This window comes from Arachis ipaensis, chromosome B6 (assembly GCF_059453495.1).
Source record: "Arachis ipaensis isolate K30076 ecotype BB chromosome B6, ASM5945349v1, whole genome shotgun sequence".
NCBI lineage: Eukaryota > Viridiplantae > Streptophyta > Magnoliopsida > Fabales > Fabaceae > Arachis > Arachis ipaensis.
The window spans coordinates 74,815,330-74,833,162 of NC_142441.1; the positions used below are offsets into that span (position 1 = coordinate 74,815,330).

At 38.6% G+C, this 17,833-nt stretch overlaps 2 protein-coding genes across 2 annotated transcripts; both read left to right on the forward strand.

Moving 5' to 3' along the window:
* The first annotated feature begins 11,283 nt into the window (after positions 1-11,283).
* On the forward strand, positions 11,284-11,919 carry LOC107646940 (uncharacterized). Its single transcript, XM_016351082.1, has one exon. The coding sequence runs from the start codon at positions 11,284-11,286 to the stop codon at positions 11,917-11,919; it is 636 nt and encodes a 211-aa protein (XP_016206568.1).
* Positions 11,920-12,441: 522 nt separating this feature from the next.
* LOC148561379 (uncharacterized) lies at positions 12,442-13,732 on the forward strand. Its single transcript, XM_088490750.1, has 2 exons — positions 12,442-12,692; positions 13,321-13,732. The coding sequence occupies exons 1-2, from the start codon at positions 12,442-12,444 to the stop codon at positions 13,730-13,732; spliced, it is 663 nt and encodes a 220-aa protein (XP_088346876.1).
* The last annotated feature ends 4,101 nt before the right edge of the window (positions 13,733-17,833 follow it).

Here is a 17,833-nt window from a genome sequence, read left to right on the forward strand (position 1 = left end):
GGCCTTTGGATGATGATTATCCAAAAGTTACTTGTCAAAATATCTCAGGAAAGGATAATTACTAAAGCTAGATGTATTAGAACTTAAGTAATTACACTACTAATGGATAAACATTAAGTTACTTAGTGTAAATGACACTAGTAACTGGATAATCATAAGAATAAAAGATATATGATGAAGCATTAGCAGTGCTAAGTTCATCTAAGAATGCCGGTATTATCCGTTACCGGTAGATTTCAAACTCAGTTATTATATTACTAAACATAGATCAACATTAATCACAGTAGAGAAGATAATAATATAATATTCTGAATAAAATAATAATATATGAATATTATATTAATATAATTTTTCTCTCGAAATTCGTGACCGGCTCGTCACATAGAGACTAACCACGGAAATCAGAATTTTGAAATTTGGGCCCGAAGTGGCTCAAAAACGCAACTCTTCACGACGTGCCTACTTAGATTAGGAGAGGTGTCCTGTGCAATCAAGCTGCTGACTCAGCAGCTTGATGACGCAGCACCTGTGCAGTGGAGGTGCTTATATGCATAGAAATTCCTAAAAATTCTGTAAAAATTCCGTTTGATCCCGAAAAAGCGTCGTTTCTTCGGGGCTAGGCTGTTAGAAGTGTCACAGATCATCACATTCATCAGGTTAAAGTGCGAATGAATATCTTAAAATAGAAGCAAGCGTGATAGAATGGAAAACGGTAGTAATTGCATTAATTCATGAAGAATAGCAGAGCTCCTCACCCCCAACAATGGGGTTTAGAAACTCAAGCCATAGAAGATACAATATGAAATGTGTAGAATGTCATGAGGTACAAGATGAATTAATAAAAGTAGTTTTTATAGTAAAACTAGTGGCCTAGGGACAGAAAATGAGTAAGCTAGGGTATTTAATGTAAAAATCCACTTCCGGGGCCCACTTGGTGTGTGATTGGGCTGAGCATTGAAGCTTTCATGTGTAGAGACTTTTATTGGAGTTAAACGCCAGTTTTTGTGCCAGTTTGGGCGTTTAACTCCAGCTTTTAGCCAGTTCTGGCGTTAAACGCCAGAATTCTTAAGCTGACTTGGAATGCCGGTTTGGGCCATCAAATCTTGGGCAAAGTATGGAGTATTATATATTGCTGGAAAGCCCAGGATGTCTACTTTCAAACGCAATTGAGAGTGCGCCTATTGGACTTCTGTAGCTCCAGAAAATCCACTTCGAGTGCAGGGAGGTCAGAATCCAACAGCATCTGCAGTCCTTTTTCAGCCTCTGAATCAGATTTTTGCTCAGGTCCCTCAATTTTAGCCAGAAAATACCTGAAATCACAGAAAAACACACAAACTCATAGTAAAGTCCAGAAAAGTGAATTTTAAATAAAAACTGATAAAAATATAATAAAAACTAACTAAAATCTATTGAAAACATACTAAAAATAATACCAAAAAGCGTATAAATTATCCGCTCATCAAGAGCTTCAAAAACATTAAGGACCACCTGTTCTTCATTGACCCTCAGGGTTAATTCACCCTTTTGCACATCAATTAGAGCTCTACCTGTAGCTAAAAAGGGTCTACCAAGTATAATAGAGGATTTTACATCCTCTTCCATGTCTAATATAACAAAATCAACAGAAAAAATAAATGGTCCTACTTTCACAAGTAAATCCTCAACAACACCCACAGGTAATTTAATAGAAAGATCAGCAAGTTGAAGAAATACGAGTGGGTTTTACCTCCTCAATTTGAAGCTTTTTCATCAATGAAAGTGGCATGAGATTGATGCTAGCTCCAAGATCACATAAAGCCCTCTGAATGATGACATCTCTAATGGTGCAAGGAATTACAAAGCTCCCTGGATCTGGCATCTTCTCTGGAAGGTTGTGTTGGATAATCGCACTACATTCCTTGGTTAACACCATTGTTTCTTGTTTCTTCTAATTCCTTTTTTGGGTCAACAATTCTTTCATAAATTTTGCATAGAGAGGCATTTGCTCAAGAGCCTCTGCAAAAGCAATGTTGATTTGTAGCTTCTTGAAGACATCTAAAAATTTAAAGAATTGTTTTTCTTTGGAAGCCTTCTGAAGCCTCTGAGGATATGGCATTTTTGGCTTGTATTCAGGAGCCTTTGGCAATGTAGGATAAGTGTCAAGAGAGTCTAGGAACGGGTTGTCTGTATGCTTTAGAGGGGCGTGCTCCACTTCTTCCTTCTTCTCCTCTGGAGCTTCCTTTTCAACTAGCTCTTCATTGGCCTTTGTCTCAGAGCCAGCTGTTTTACCACTTCTCAATTGAATAACCTTGCAATCTTCTCTGGGGTTCACCACTGTATCACCTGGAAATGTACTTGCAGACCTCTCAGGTATTTGCTTGCTCAGTTGGCCAAATTAAACCTCCAGGTTTCTAATAGAGGCTCTAGTTTCCTGCATAAAACTCCTCATCATCTCCGAATTAGAATCTTCTTGGGATTTAGAATTTGCCTGTGGAGGTGATTGTTATTGATGAGGCTGAAATTGACGGTTACTGTGATTGTTCTATTGGAAGCCGCCCTGAGAATTATTGTTGAAATTCTAAGGTCTTTGAGGTTAGTCCCTCCACCCAAAATTTGGGTGATTTCTCCACCCCTGATTGTATGTCTTAGAATATGGATCATTGTTAGGATTTCTAGGACCACTCCCCATGTAATTGACCTGTTCAAAAGAGGATTGAGCATAATCATAATTATCATTTTGCACAAAATTACCTGTCATGTCATAAAAGACCTCTTGAGGTGGATTTTGGGTGTTGATAGCTGACACTTGCATTCCACCCATATGCTAAGAAAGTAGATTTATTTGCTGAGACATAAGCTTGTTCTGAGCAAGAATAGCATTAAGAGCTTCTACTTCCATAACACCCTTCTTCTGAGGAGCCTCAGATTTCACAGGATTCCTGTTAGATGAATATATATATTGGTTGCTAGCAACCAATTCAATAAGCTCAATAGTCTCCTCCGGTGTCTTCTTCTTGTGTAATGAACCACCTGCGGAATTATCTAAGAACATTTTGGACATTTCACCCAAACCTTCATAAAAGATATCCAGTTGGGTCCATTTGGAGAACATGTCCAGAGGGCATTGCCTAGTTAGTAGCTTGTACCACTCCCAAGCTTCATAAAGAGTTTTACCATCCTTCTGCCTGAAGGTCTGAACCTCCACCCTAAGCTTAGTCAGCTTTTTTGGTGAGAAAAATTTAGTAAGAAACTCAGTAACAACCTTGTCCCAAGTATCCAAACTCTCCTTAGGGTGGGAATCTAGCCATAGCTTTGCTACATCCTTCAGAGCAAACGGGAAGAGCATGAGTTTGTACACCTCTAGGTTCACTCTATTTGTCTTCACAGTATCACAAATCTGTAGAAAGTTAGAAATAAATTGATTTGGGTCTTCTTGGGGAAGGCCATGATACTGGCAGTTTTGTTACACCAGGGTGACCAATTGTGACTTCAACTCAAAGTTGTTCACAGCTATAGGTGGCACCACAATGCTTTTTCCATAAAGATCTGTAGTAGGAGCAAAGTAAGAGCCAAGCACTCTCCTTTGTTGCTCATTCCCATTCAGTTTTGCCACATTGGCATTAACAGCATTATTAGGATCCATAGTGGATTATGCAGCCTTGCAAAGTCTTGCTTGTTGCAAATGTCGCCTGAAAGTCCTTTTAGGTTCAGGATCAAAGTCTAAGAGAGGTTCCTTGTCTCTGTTCCTGCGCATAAATAGACAGAAGACAAGAAAAGTTGGGATTATCTACGTCAGAGTGTAGAGAATTCCCAGTAAAGTAACTTGTGTAAAAAATTAAAATAAAAATACTAAATAGAATAAATAAATAAATTTCAAAATTTGTAGGCAAAATTAGAACAGAAAAATTCGAAATTAACAAGAAAAATAAATAGGAAAAATTGAAATAAAAATAACTAGGGGACACCAAACTTAATTTCAGAAATTACGGAAAAATATTGGCACTAATTTATTTATTTAATTTTTTTCGAAAATACTAAAGCAAAATTTAAATAAAATTAAAATTAAAACGACTAATCTAAGAAATCAAACAACTAATAGTTGTTAATCACTATCAATCCCCGGCAACGGCGCCAAAAATTTGGTGCGGAATTTATAACCACAAAATAACCGGCAAGTGCACCGGGTCGTACCAAGTAATACCTCAGGTGAGTGAGGGTCGATCCCACGAGGATTGAGGGACTAAGCAATAATGGTTGATTAATTTACTTAGTTAGACAAGCAGAAAATAGTGTTTAAGAGTTCAAAGGCATTAAACAGTAAATTCAGAATATCAGAAGACAGGCAAGTAAATAAGTTGGAAAAACAATATGGAGAAGGCAGTTAAGGCTTCAGAGTTATCAATTTTCCGGATTGACTTTTCTTATTAATTTATTTTAATCATGCAAGATTTAATTCATGGCAAACTATATGTGACTAGACCCTAATTCCTTAGACCTTTCTAGTCTCCTCTAACTTTCATCAACTGCCAATTCCTTGGTCAATTAATTCCAATTAGGGGGTGAAGTTTAATTCCAGTTATTATGCCACAAAAATCCTAATTATCCAAATATAAGAGGATTATATATCACTATCCCATTAAGTCCAGATAATTAGAATTTAGGAGAAATTGATTTCAGGCTGTTGTTCAAGTAAAGAGCTTTTCCAAGTTATACAAGAACTCAATTAGAAAGAGGGTCATACTTCCATTCCACCCAAATTCATAAGATAAAGAATGAAAACAATTCTTAAATTATAAATCAGTACATAAATTAAAATACAAAAACAATAGAATCAATCCATACAAATAGACAGAGCTCCTAACCTTAACAGTGGAGGTTTAGTTACTCATGGAAAAGAGTGAAAACTAGGATTCTGATAAACTGTAAATTGGGATGAGGTGGAATAATCCTCAGAAGAGAAGTTTCTTTTCTCTTTTATATCTATTCCTAATTAATTTAAAATCTATTTATTTAAAACTAATATAATATCTTTTCCTATTTATAAAAATTAAAGTTTAAATTAGAATTAACTATAGCAATCAGTGTTTTCTGCGTTTTCTGCACGTGGCGCATGTCACGCGTACGCGTCAGTCACGCGTACGCATCGATGGTCTTCTTCGCGTGTCATGTGTACGTGTCAGGTACGCGCACGCGTCGCTGTGCAAATCTCCAAATCACGCGCACGCGTCAGGTACGCGCACGCGTCGCTCCTCGCTGGTCATCTCCTTTAATTCTTGTGCTCCTTCCATTTGTGCAAGATTCCTCTCCATCCTCTAAGCCATTCCTGCCCTATATAGCCTTCTTCTCTTTTTCTGCGGAAACTCCATCAAATCCAACCAAATGCTACCTAAAATAAATAGAATTTTACATGACTCAAAGTAGCATTCATAGTGGTTAAAAGATAATTAATTCTTGATTAAACTCAATCAATTTAATGCAAATTCACAAGGAAAAGATAGGAAAGATGCTCACGCATCACCTGTGCAATGCGCCTGCCACCTTTTAGAGATGCATGCTATCCATCTTCTCTTATATGGTAGAGAAATTCCTTGAAGTATTTATGCATGACATCTCTGTTTATGGAGACTCATTTTACTCCTATCTTGATCCTCTGACCCTAGTCCTAAAAAGATGCTAAGAAACAAACCTAGTCCTAAACTGGGAGAAACGCCACTTCATGGTAACTGAAGGCATTGTTCTTAGGCATCGGATCTTAAATAAGGGGATATAGATAGATCAAGTTAAAGTGGAAGTGATAGAATGCTTGCCTCCACCTACTAGTGTCAAGGCAATCAGAAGTTTTCTAGGACATGCAGGATTCTATAGGCGGTTCATAAAAGATTTTTCTAAAATCGGCAAACCCTTGTGTAATCTCTTGGCCACTGATGTTCCTTTCGTCTTTGACCAAGAATGACTATATGCCTTTGAAACTCTGAAAGCCAGGCTTGTCACTGCTCCTATCATCTCTGCTCCCAACTGGGACTTGCCATTTGAGCTAATGTGTGATGCAAGTGATCATGCAATTGGCGCAGTCCTAGGTCAGAGACATGACAAGCTCCTGCATGTCATTTACTATGCTAGTCACATATTAAATGATGCACAAAAACACTACACTACTATAGAAAAGGAGCTACTTGCAGTGGTTTATGCCATTGACAAGTTTAGATCATACCTAGTAGGATCTAAGGTCATTATTTATACTGACCATGCTGCTCTAAAGTATCTACTCACTAAGCAGGATTCTAAACCTAGACTTATGAGATGGGTATTACTCCTGTAAGAGTTTGATATAGAAATTAGAGACAGAAAAGGGACAAAAAATCAGGTGGCTGATCAGTTGTCCCATATTGAGCCAGTAGCAGGGACTTTTTCTCCCTCCACTGACATATCCGAATCCTTTCCGGATGAGCAACTCTATGCCATCCGGACAGTACCTTGGTTTGCAAACATTGCAAACTAAGAGGCTATACAGTTCATTCCTAAGGAGTTTACCAGGCAGCAAGCCTGAAAACTCATGCATGATGTAAAATATTACCTATGGGATGAGCCATATCTCTTTAAGAAATGCTCGGATTGAATAATCCGACGCTATGTGTCTGAAGAAGAGGCACAGAGAATCATATGGCATTGCCATGGCTCTGACTATGGAGGACGCTTTGGAGGTGAGCGGATAGCCACTAAGGTACTCCAAAGTGGCTTTTACTGGCCTACTCTCTTTAAGGATTCTAGAGAGTTCGTCCGTAACTATGATAGTTACCAGAGGCTGGCCATCTTCCTCATGGTCACAGCATGCCTCAACAACGAATATTAGAGATTGAGTTGTTTGACGTGTACGGCATAGATTTTGATGGGACCATTCTTGCCTTCATACTCAAATATCTACATCCTTGTGGCAGTAGACTACGTGTCTAAATGGGTTGAAGCAATAGCAACACCCACTAACGACACTAAAGTAGTTATGAAGTTCCTCCAAAAAAACATTTTCAGTAGATTTGTTGTCCCTAGGACACTAATCAGTGATGGAGGTACTCATTTCTGCAACAGACAGCTAGATTCTGTCTTAAGCCGTTATGGAGTTCACCATAAAGTGGCAACACCGTATCATGCCCAAACAAATGCACAAGCTGAAGTCTCAAATAGAGAACTAAAGAAAATTCTACAGAGGACAGTAAGTGACTCTAGAAAGGATTGTGCTAGAAAGCTTGATGATGCTATATAGGCATACAGACCAGCTTTCAAAACACCCATTGGAACTTCACCATATCAGTTAGTATATGGGAAGTCCTGTCATTTGCTAGTGGAACTAGAACACAAGGCCTATTGGGATACTAGATTTCTCAACCTTGATGCTAAAGCAGTAGGAAAAAAATGGCTACTCCAACTAAATGAGTTGGATGAATTCTGCTTAGATGTATTTGAAAATGCAAAAATCTATAAGCAAAAGGCAAAAAGGTGGCATGACAAGAAGTTATCTTCCAGAGTCTTTGAACCAGGCCAGAAAGTCCTGCTCTTTAACTCAAGACTCAAACTGTTTCCTAGGAAACTTAAATCCCGTTGTGATTACTAGTGTATCACCTTACGGGCACATAGAGCTTCAAGGTAAAGAAAGAAGGTTCACTGTCAACGGACAAAGGGTCAAACATTACCTTGAAGGAGATATAGAGTCAGGAGGCTCAACACTACTACTAACTTAAATACAGTGAAGTCCAGCTAAAGACATTAAAGAAGCGCTTGTTGGGAGGAAACCTAACTTTACTCAACATTATTTATTTTCTTTCATTTTGTTTTATTTCAGAGTCATGATCATATTCAACATTCAGTCATAACAGAGACAGAATTCACAGCAGTAATAACAGAACACTCTGGATAGAGTGTTAAAGTTGAACACCAGTAAGGGTATCCCTGCTGGGCATTCAACGCCCCCTCATGGGCAGCATTGCTGGCGTTGAACGCCAGCCAGGAAGCAGTCCGTAGGCGTTCAAGTGCCAATGCAAGAGAATAGGGAATCTGGAATTCCCTAGCCTCTCAGAACCAGTAGGTCACACAGAAGCTCCACCTACCCCACCTTCTTCTACCCTACTTTTCCCCATTGTTTATATTTGCTCGAGGACAAGAAAAATTCTTAAGTTTGGTTTTGCAAAAGCTTTCCTTTTTGACTTCTACCACTCCTAAGTATGGCACCAAAGAATGGTAAAACCTCAAAGAAGAGGAAAGGAAAGGCAGTTGCCCCCATGAAAAGAGGAAGGAGCAAATTAGAAAGCATGCACATGAGCCTGTGCAATCGCCTCAACAAAGACAAAGCAGTGTCATTGAAGAGATCATGCACTACATTGGATCCTCAAGGAGGAGCACTAGCCACCATCATTCAAGTGGATTCGTTCTCTTTATCTCCTTTCCTGCTGTATTTTTCTATTTTTTATCTGTTTATTTTCTGTTCTCTTATTCTAGTTGCATGATCATTTGCATTTGATGTCTTAAAGTTGTAAAATGTTCCTTATATCTCTCACCTTGCTTAAAAGAAAATTTTTATTGAAAAGAATTGAGAGATGCATAAATTTCAAGTCTAAAATAAGAGTAGTTTAAATATAATTGATGCAGTGTTATTTGCTTTTGTTTTCTGAATGTATGAATAAACAGTGCATATTTGAAGTTGTAACTTTAGAATGTTGGCTCTTGAAAGAATAAGAAAAAAGGAAAAGTATTATTGATAATCTAAAAAATCTAAAAATTGATTCTTGAAGCAAGAAAAAGTAGGAAAAAGAAAAAAAAAAAAAAGCATGCTGCAAAAGAAAAAAATTATATGCATGCAAGAAAGAAAAAAATGGCAAAAAAGAAAAAGAAAAAATAAAAAGCAGAAAAATCCATTACTGCCCAAAAATGCAGGAAAAGGAGGGCAGATTGTAAAAGCCAATAACCCTTTAAACCAAAAGGCAAGGGTAAAGGGGCCCAAGGCTTTGAGCATCAGTGGTTAGGAGGGCTCAAAGGAATAAAATCCTAGCCTAAGCGGCTAAACCAAGCTGTCCCTAACCATGTGCTTGTGGCGTGAAGGTGTCAAGTTAAAAGCTTGAGACTTAGCGGTTAAAGTCGTGGTCCAAAGCAAAAAAAGTGTGCTTAAGAACTCTAGACACCTCTATCTGGGGACTCTAGCATAGCTGAGTCACAATCTGAAAAGGTTCACCCAATTAAAGTGTCTGTGGCATGAATGTATCCAGTGGTAATACTAGAAAATAGAGTGCTTAGGGTCACGGCCAAGACTCTGAAAGCTGTGTTCAAGAATCAAAAAGAGCTTAACTAGGAGAATCAATAGTATCATCTAGACTCTAAGTTCCTAAAGATGCCAGCCATTCTAAGTCCCGCTCATCTAATTGGAACTAAGCTTCATTTGAAACTTAGAGATTTATTATATCCTAATTTTCTTTTTTTCCTACTGTATTTTTTAGTTTCTTGGGGACAAGCAATAGTTTAAGTTTGGTGTTGTGATAAGCGGATATTTTATAAGCTTTTTGTCATCATTTTCATATAGTTTTTAGTATGTTTAATTTAGTTTTTATTAAGTTTTTATAGGTTTTAGTGTTAAATTCACATTTTTTATTCTACTTTGAGTTTTGTGTTTTTGGACAATTTCAGGTATTTTATGGCTGAAATTGAGGAGTTGGAGCAGAAGTCTGATTCGGAGACAGAGAAAGTACTGCAGATGCTGTCGAAATCTGACCTACCTGCATTCGGAAGAGCTTTTCTAGAGCTACAAAAGTAAAATTGGAGCGATCTTAACAGCTATGGAAACTTAACTTCCAGAGCTTTCTAGCAATGTATAATAGTCCATATTTTGCTTCAGATTAAAAGGCCCAAAACTGGCGTTCAACGCTAGCTACCTGCCCCCTTCCAGGCGTCCAGCACCCAAAGAGCAGAGACCAATGTCGAAACGCCCAGAGAGGAACCCCTAGCTGGCGTTCCATGCCCAAGGAGCCTCATAGCACGTGGATCGCATCAAATCTCAGCTCAAACACTCATCAAGTGGGCTCCAGAAAGTGGATTTTAGCACTAAATAGATTGTTTTACCCTTACTAGTCATTGTTTAGTATTTAAGGGATTTTATTCATGTTATTCGAACACATTTACATCACTTTTACCATCATACACGTTTTACATTGTGTTGTACCTCAGTATGAGTTTCTAAACCTCCTGTATACTATGAATTAATAAAAGTATTACTGTTTCTTCTCCTATCCGTGATTGATGTGTTTCTAAGATGTATATCCAATCTTCATCGTGGTGAATAGGATGAGTTGAAAAATTAGCTTTGTTCATCACACTAAGATGAATGTGCCTGACAAACACCCGTGTCTACTTGGGTTTGTGTGAATACGTGACTAGAAAGCACAAGCCAACAGCTATGTTTATACATCTCTCAGACAGTTAATCCACGACTTCGTTGGGGACTTCTCGAGACACCAGTTCAGCCAATTTTCGGGGAGATTAGGGTCTCTGTGGTATAGGCTAGAATCCAAAGAAGCAGCATTCTCTGATTCGGAAGATTCGACCTTGTCTGTGGCACTTTGAGTAGGATCGCCAGGAGAATGACTTGCTAGCACTTCACCCTTTGCTAGATTGGATGACCACGACCAATGGCGTTCAACCTGTAGCAGATGAAATCAATGACCATGGCCCATGTTGTTGATCTCATACAGCCTGCCATAGAAGAGATCACTCACAAGCAGAGAAGATAGTACTACCAGCATTAATTCAGAAAGACTAAACAACTCTAACCCTTAACTGTTCTCTTTTCATAGTTTACCCGACTTTTGAGTTCTAATTACTCTTTTTCTCTATTTCCATTACTGACTCTATTTGATATAAAATGTAATTTATAAAATATTAAAACATGTTAAATTCTACTCCTTTTGATCTGCCTGACTAAGACCTGCAGGATAACCATAGCTTGCTTCAAACCACAATCCTCGTGGGATCGACCCTGACTCGCTCAGGTATTACTTGGACGACCCAGTGCACTTGCTGGTATAATAGTGCAAAGGTGTGGGGATTCGTGCTACCAGATACCATGACCAATCCAAGGGGAAATGCAAGGCCGTCACGTTAAAAAGTGGGAAGGTAGAGAAGAATGCGTCTTCAAGCCATACCTTACAAGAAGAAGAGGCTGACAAGAACTCAGAAATCAAAGAGGAAGAAGAGATACATACTCCTACCCCACCCAAGGAGGTCTTAAAGCCCTATGTACTAAAAGCACCATAGCCACCATTAGAGCGAATGCCACTCTATGGCAAGTTCCTAAAGGAGCTCATGACCAAGAAAAGGAACTGGGGAGAAAAGGAAACCGTAGTGCTCACAGAGCAATGCAGTGCTATTATACAGAAAAAGTTTTCCCAAAAGATGAAGGATCCTAGAAGCTTTCAAATCCTATGCATCATAGGGGACATTAGAATTGAGAAAGCATTGTGTGATCTGGGTGCTAGCATCAACCTTATGTCCTTGGCCATGATGAAGACAATAAGAATTGAAGAGGCCAACCTTACAAGAATGGCACTTCAACTAGCAGACAGAACATTCAAGTTTCCCCATGGAGTAGTGGAGGACTTGTTATTTAAGGTGGGTGACTTCATCTTCCTAGTAGATTTTGTAGTGCTTGACATGGAAGAAGAGGCCAATATATCCTTCATACTAGGGAGGCCATTTTTGGCAACAGCTGGAGCTATAATTGATGTACAAAAAGGAGAATTAGTCCTCAGGCCTCATGAAGAAAAGATGGTATTCAATGTGTTCATTGCTATGAGTAACCCAAAGGAGTCCATTGGAGAGTGTATGATGATAGACACAATAGAGACACTGTACCAGGGAGTTCTAAAAGAAGACAAACTTGAAGATGCAATGGAGCAAGAGCAATAAGCATCATGTAGTGAATTATAACAAGAAAGCATGGACAGTTCAATCATGTTAGACAAGGTAAGAAAGGAGAAAGTAGAAGCACCCAAGCTGGAATTAAAGACTCTGCCTCCAAGCTTGAAATATGCTTACTTGGGGAGCAATGACACTTATCCAGTAATTATCAACTTAACCCTAAGTAAGGAACAAAAGGAGGAGCTCATTAAGGTGCTGAAACAACACAAGAATGCCATTGGGTGGACACTCTCTGATTTAAACGGAATAAGCCCTTCAATGTGAATGCACAAAATTCTTCTTGAGGAGGATGCCAAGCCATCAATCTAGCCACAAAGAAGACTGAACCCATCAATGAAGAAAGTGGTGCAAAAGGAAGTGCTAAAGCTATGGAAAGCAAGGGTGATTTACCCCATCTCAGATAGTCCTTGAATGAGCCCTATTCAAGTGGTTCCCAAGAAAGGGGGAATCAGAGTTATGCCAAATGAAAGGAATAAGCTAATACGAACAAGAACGGTGACTGGATAGCGCATGTGTATAGACTACAGAAAACTCAATGAAGCCACAAGGAAGGATTATTTCACTCTACCCTTCATGGGTCAAATGTTAGAGAGGCTTCCTGGGCATGAATACTATTGTTTCTTGGATGGATATTCAACCTACAACGAGATTGTAGTGGATCCCAAGGACCAACAAAAAACATCTTTCACTTGTCCTTATGGTGTTTTTGCATATAGAAGTATGCCTTTTGGTTTGTGCAATGCACCTGCCACATTCCAAAGGTGCATGCTGTCCATTTTTTTAGATATGATTGAGAAATTTATTGAGGTTTTCATGGATGATTTTTCAGTGTTTGGTGACTCCTTTCCAAATTGCTAACACCATCTTGCCTTGGTGCTCAAGAGATACCAAAAAACTACCTTTAGTTACTGAAGAGGTAGTTCTTAGCCACAAAATCTCTAAGAAAGGCATAGAGGCAGATAGAGCCAAGGTGGAAGTGATTGAAAAATTACCTCCACCTTGCAATGTCAAAGAAGTTAGGTGCTTCTTGTGACATGCTGGCTTCTATAGAAGGTTCATTAGAGACTTCTCAAAAATTGCTAAACCATTAAGTTACTTGCTTGTCTCTAATGTACCTTTCATATTTGATGGAGAATGCATGCAAGCTTTTGAGGAGCTCAAAAGTAAGATCTCTTCTGCACCTATTATAGCACTACCAAGCTAGGAATTGCCTTTTGAATTGATGTGTGATGCATCAGGTTTTGCCATTGGAGCTGTATTAGGACAGAGAAGAGACAAGCTAGTGCATTTTATATATTACGCCATCAAAGTATTTAATGAAGCCCAAAGGAACTATACTACTACAGAAAAAGAACTCCTTGCTATAGTCTTTTCTTTTGAAAAATTCAGATCTTACCTTATTGGTTCTAAAGTAGTTGTGTTTACTAACCATGCAGCACTCAAATACTTATTAACCAAACAAGAATCCAAGTCCAGACTGATCAGATGGATCCTATTACTCCAAGAGTTCAATATTGAAATCAAGGATAGAAGTGGAGCAGAAAATAAGGTGGCAAACCACCTATCAAGGATCCCACATATGGACAATGAAGCTCACAGCCCTGGTGTAAATGAGAACTTCCCAGATGAGCAATTGATGATGCTTCAAGAGGCTCCGTGGTTCGCAGACATAGCCAATTTCAAGGCCATTGGAGAGCTCCCTACCAACATCAACAAGCACTTAAGAAGGAAGCTCGTCAATGATGCCAAGCATTTCATATGGGACGAACCATACCTCTTTATGAGGTGTGCTGATGGATGATGAGTGGATAATTTATACACTTTTTGGCATTGTTTTTACATAGTTTTTAGTATGTTTTAGTTACTTTTCATTATATTTTTATTAGTTTTTATGCAAAAATAACATTTCTGGACTTTACTATGAGTTTGTGTGTTTTTCTGTAATTTCAGGTATTTTCTGGCAGAAATTGAGGGACCTGAGCAAAAGTCTGATTCAGAGGTTGAGAAAGGACTGCAGATGCTGTTGGATTCTGACCCTCCTGAACTTGAAGCAGATTTTCTAGAGCTACAGAAGCTCAATTGGCACGCTCTAAATTGCGTTGGAAAGTAGAAATCTTGGGCTTTCCAGCAATATATAATAGTCCATACTTTTCTCGAGATTTGATGGCCCAAACTGGCGTTAAACGCCAGCCAGAGACCCTTTTCTGGCGTAAAACGCCGGAACTGGCACCAAAACTGGAGTTAAACGCCCAAATTGGCACCAAAGCTGGCGTTTTAGTCCAAGAATGGCCTATGCACGTTAAAGCTTCAATGCTCATCCCTAGCACGCACCAAGTGGGCCCCGGGAGTGGATTTCTGCACTATCTGCACTTAGTTACTTAATTTCTGTAATCCCTAGTAACTAGTTAGTATAAATATCACTTTTTACTATTGGATTCACATCTTGGAATCTCTGGACGTTTAGTCCTTAGATATTGGAGGTTGGCCTCACGGCCATGCCTAGACCTTTTTCTCTTATGTATTTTCAACGGTGGAGTTTCTACACCTCACAGATTAAGGTCCGGAGCACTGCTGTTCTTCATGAGTTAATGCAAGTACTATTGTTTATCTTTGAATTCACGCTTACTTCTTCTCCAAGATATACTCTCATACTTAATTCATTTAAGTCAGAATGATGGGGTGACCCGTGACAATCACCTACTATCTTCGTTACTCGCTTAGCCAAGATCCGCGTGCCTGACAACCACAAGTGGTCTACATGATGTTCAACGTAGTCATTGGACGACAGCCAGAGTATAATCTCTTGGGTCTCTAATCCATGATTTGCATTGCCTCTCCTGACAACAGAGCACCCGAATCTGTGAGATTAGAACCTTCGTAGTATAGGCTAGGACCAATTGGCAGCATTCCTGAGATCCGGAAAGTCTAAACCTTGTCTGTGGTATTTCGAGTAGGATCTGGGAAGGGATGACTATGATGAGCTTCAAACTTGTGAATGTTGGGCGCAGTGACAGTGTGCAAAAGGATAGAGAGATCCTATTCCGACGCTAGTGAGAACTAACAGATGATTAGCCGTGCGATAGCTGTACCTGGTATTTTTCATCCAAGACGAGAAATCCGATAGTTGATTAGCCGTGCAGAAACCGTACCTGGTATTTTTCATCTGAGAGGATCATACAGCTTGCCAAGGAAGGAAGCACGCATGATTGGAAGAAGACAATAGGAAAGCAGAGGTTCAGAAGCAACAAAGCATCTCCAAATGCTTATCTGAAGAATTACATAAGTATCTTTATTTTATTTTACGTTTTATTTATCTTTTAATTATCAAAACCTCATAATCATTTGAATCTGCCTGACTAAGATTTACAAGATGACCATAGCTTGCTTCAAGCTGACAATCTTTGTGGGATCGACCCTTACTCACGTAAGGTATTACTTGGACAACCCAGTGCACTTGCTGGTTAGTTGTGCGGAGTTGTGAAAAGTGTGATCACAATTCCATGCACCAAGTTTTTGGCGCCGTTGCTGGGGATTGTTCGAGTTTGGACAAATGAGGGTTCATCTTGTTTCTTAGATTAGGTAATTTTATTTTATGTTTAAGCTTTTTATTTTTAATTTCAAAAAAAAATACAAAAAAAAATTTAATAAAATCATAAAAACCAAAAAATTTTGTGTTTCTTGTTTGAGTCTAGTGTCAAATTTTAGGTTTGGTGTCAATTGCATGTTTTAATTTTTCTTTAATTTTCAAAAATATATGCATTGTGTTCTTCATTGATCTTCAAGTTGTTCTTGATGATTTTCCTTGTTTGATCTTTAAATTTTCATGTTTTTCTTGTGCATTTTCGAATTCATTGTGTCTAAACATTAAAAATTTCTATGTTTGGTGTCTTGCATGTGTTTCTTTTCTTAAAAATTTTCAAAAATATGTTCTTGATGCTCATCATGAACTTCAAAGTGTTCTTGGTGTTCATCTTGACATTCAAAGTGTTCTTGCATGCATTATTTGTTTTGATCTTAAATTTTTATGTCATGTGTCATTTTGTTGTTTTTCTCTTTCTTCATTAATTCAAAAAAATCAAAAATAATATCTTTTCCTTTGGTTCCTAGTTGAGCCTCAGATTCCTTTGGTTCCTCAAAGGGAAACTCCTTATTGGTCAGTGAACGTCCCAGGAGGTCTTCCTCACTAGGATTTACGTCCTTCTCCTCCTCTCTGGGTTCGGCTACTGATGCACGGAAACTTGTCTCTCAACAATTTTCCCTCGGCAAGTATACCAAATTATCGTCAAGTAAAAACTCACAATACAGTGAGGTCGAATCCCATAGAGATTGATTGGTCAAGCAACTTTAATCAGAGGAATGTTCTAGTTGAGCTAAGCAGAATTTGATTTGAGAATTTCAGGAAATTAAATGGCAGAAAAGTAAATGGCAGAAAATGTAATTGCTGGAAATAATGAACAGAATGTAAATGACGGAAAGTAAATTGCAGAATCTTAAATGGGGAATAGGGAAGATGAACATAAAAGTAAATGGCAGAAAGTAAAGAGAATGGGTAAGATCAGAAATGGGGAGTTCATTGGGCTCAGGAGATGCTATATTCTCCGGATCAAGTTCATTTTCATCTCTTCCTCAATTAATGCATTCATTGATCTCCTTGGCAATCTTAAGTGATTAAATTCCAATTCCTTGGTAATTCAATCTCTCAAATATTTATCAATACCCAATTCCTTGGTCTAATTGCTCATGAGAAGAGATGAAGTATGGTCACTGATTATACCACATGTATTTCCAAATCATCAAAGTATTGGGAGAATTATATGTCACTATATCCATCCAAACCCCAATTTGGTCCAACATGAGAAAGCATTTTTAGCATGATCTCTTCATTCCTCTTCCAAGATTCCAAAGAGATCCAAGTATAAATAGCTTCTTTTCTAAGACAACTACCCAATTGGATGAAGATTGAAAGCATTCTAGTAAAATTTAGAGAAAAGAAAGAAGAAGAATAATAAAAACTATTATTGATTCATCAAATTACAACAGAGCTCCCTAACCCAATGAAAGGGGTTTAGTTGTTCATAGCTCTAGAAATGGAAAGCAAAGATGGAAAATACATTTAAAAGTAAAACTAGAAGTTGCAGAGAAAGTAAAATTATGCAGAGAGTAGTTCTCCCAATGCCCCCAAAAGCTCCCTTACTAGTTCAAAACTACTCCTATATATACTACTCTTCTGATCTTCTAGTTGGCTCTTCAAGTCTTGGATATGGGCCTTTGGATCTTTAGTTGAAGCAGTTGCAGTCTTCAGTGGGCTCAACTTTGCTTGCAGAGAAAGTGTGAGTTAGGCATGGACGTTAGTTAGGACGTTAGTGGTGTTAACGTTAAGTGAAATTGTGGGTTCGAGAACGTTAGTGACGATCACCTTTTTCACTAACGTTCCTAACCCAAGATGGTCCACGTTAACTTCCACGCTAGTGGCACTAACATGATCACTAACGTTGCCTCTTGGTCCTTCGCAAATGTTATTGGCATTCACCTTTTCCAATAACGTTTGCTTGTTGCCCTTCCTCCCTACGTTAGAGTCCACGTTAGTGTATCTAACGTGACCCTTAACGTGGGCATGCCTCAGCTTCGAGAGTGTTAGTGACACTTACCTTTGTCACCAACGCTCCAAACGCCCCTTCTCACGTTAGTGCCTCACGTTAATTGTATTAACGTGGTGGTGATTGCCATCTCCAACGTTAGTGACAAAGGTGAGTGTCACTAACGTTGGCTCATCATTTCTTTCCCCCATGTTAGCTTCCACGTTAATGTAATTAACGTGGCAACTAACGTGACATTAACGTGGAAGCTAACGTGGCTAATAGTGGCTTGGTCCAACGTTAGTGACAAAGGTGATTGTCACTAA

Bases quoted from the DNA above. Each gene is read 5' to 3' on its own strand.
- LOC107646940 (XM_016351082.1), top strand. From the start codon at position 11,284: ATGCCACTCTATGGCAAGTTCCTAAAGGAGCTCATGACCAAGAAAAGG.
- LOC148561379 (XM_088490750.1), top strand. From the start codon at position 12,442: ATGTGTATAGACTACAGAAAACTCAATGAAGCCACAAGGAAGGATTAT. The intron at 12,693-13,320 runs GTGCATGCTGTC...TGAAAAATTCAG, and splicing joins GCACCTGCCACATTCCAAAG to ATCTTACCTTATTGGTTCTA.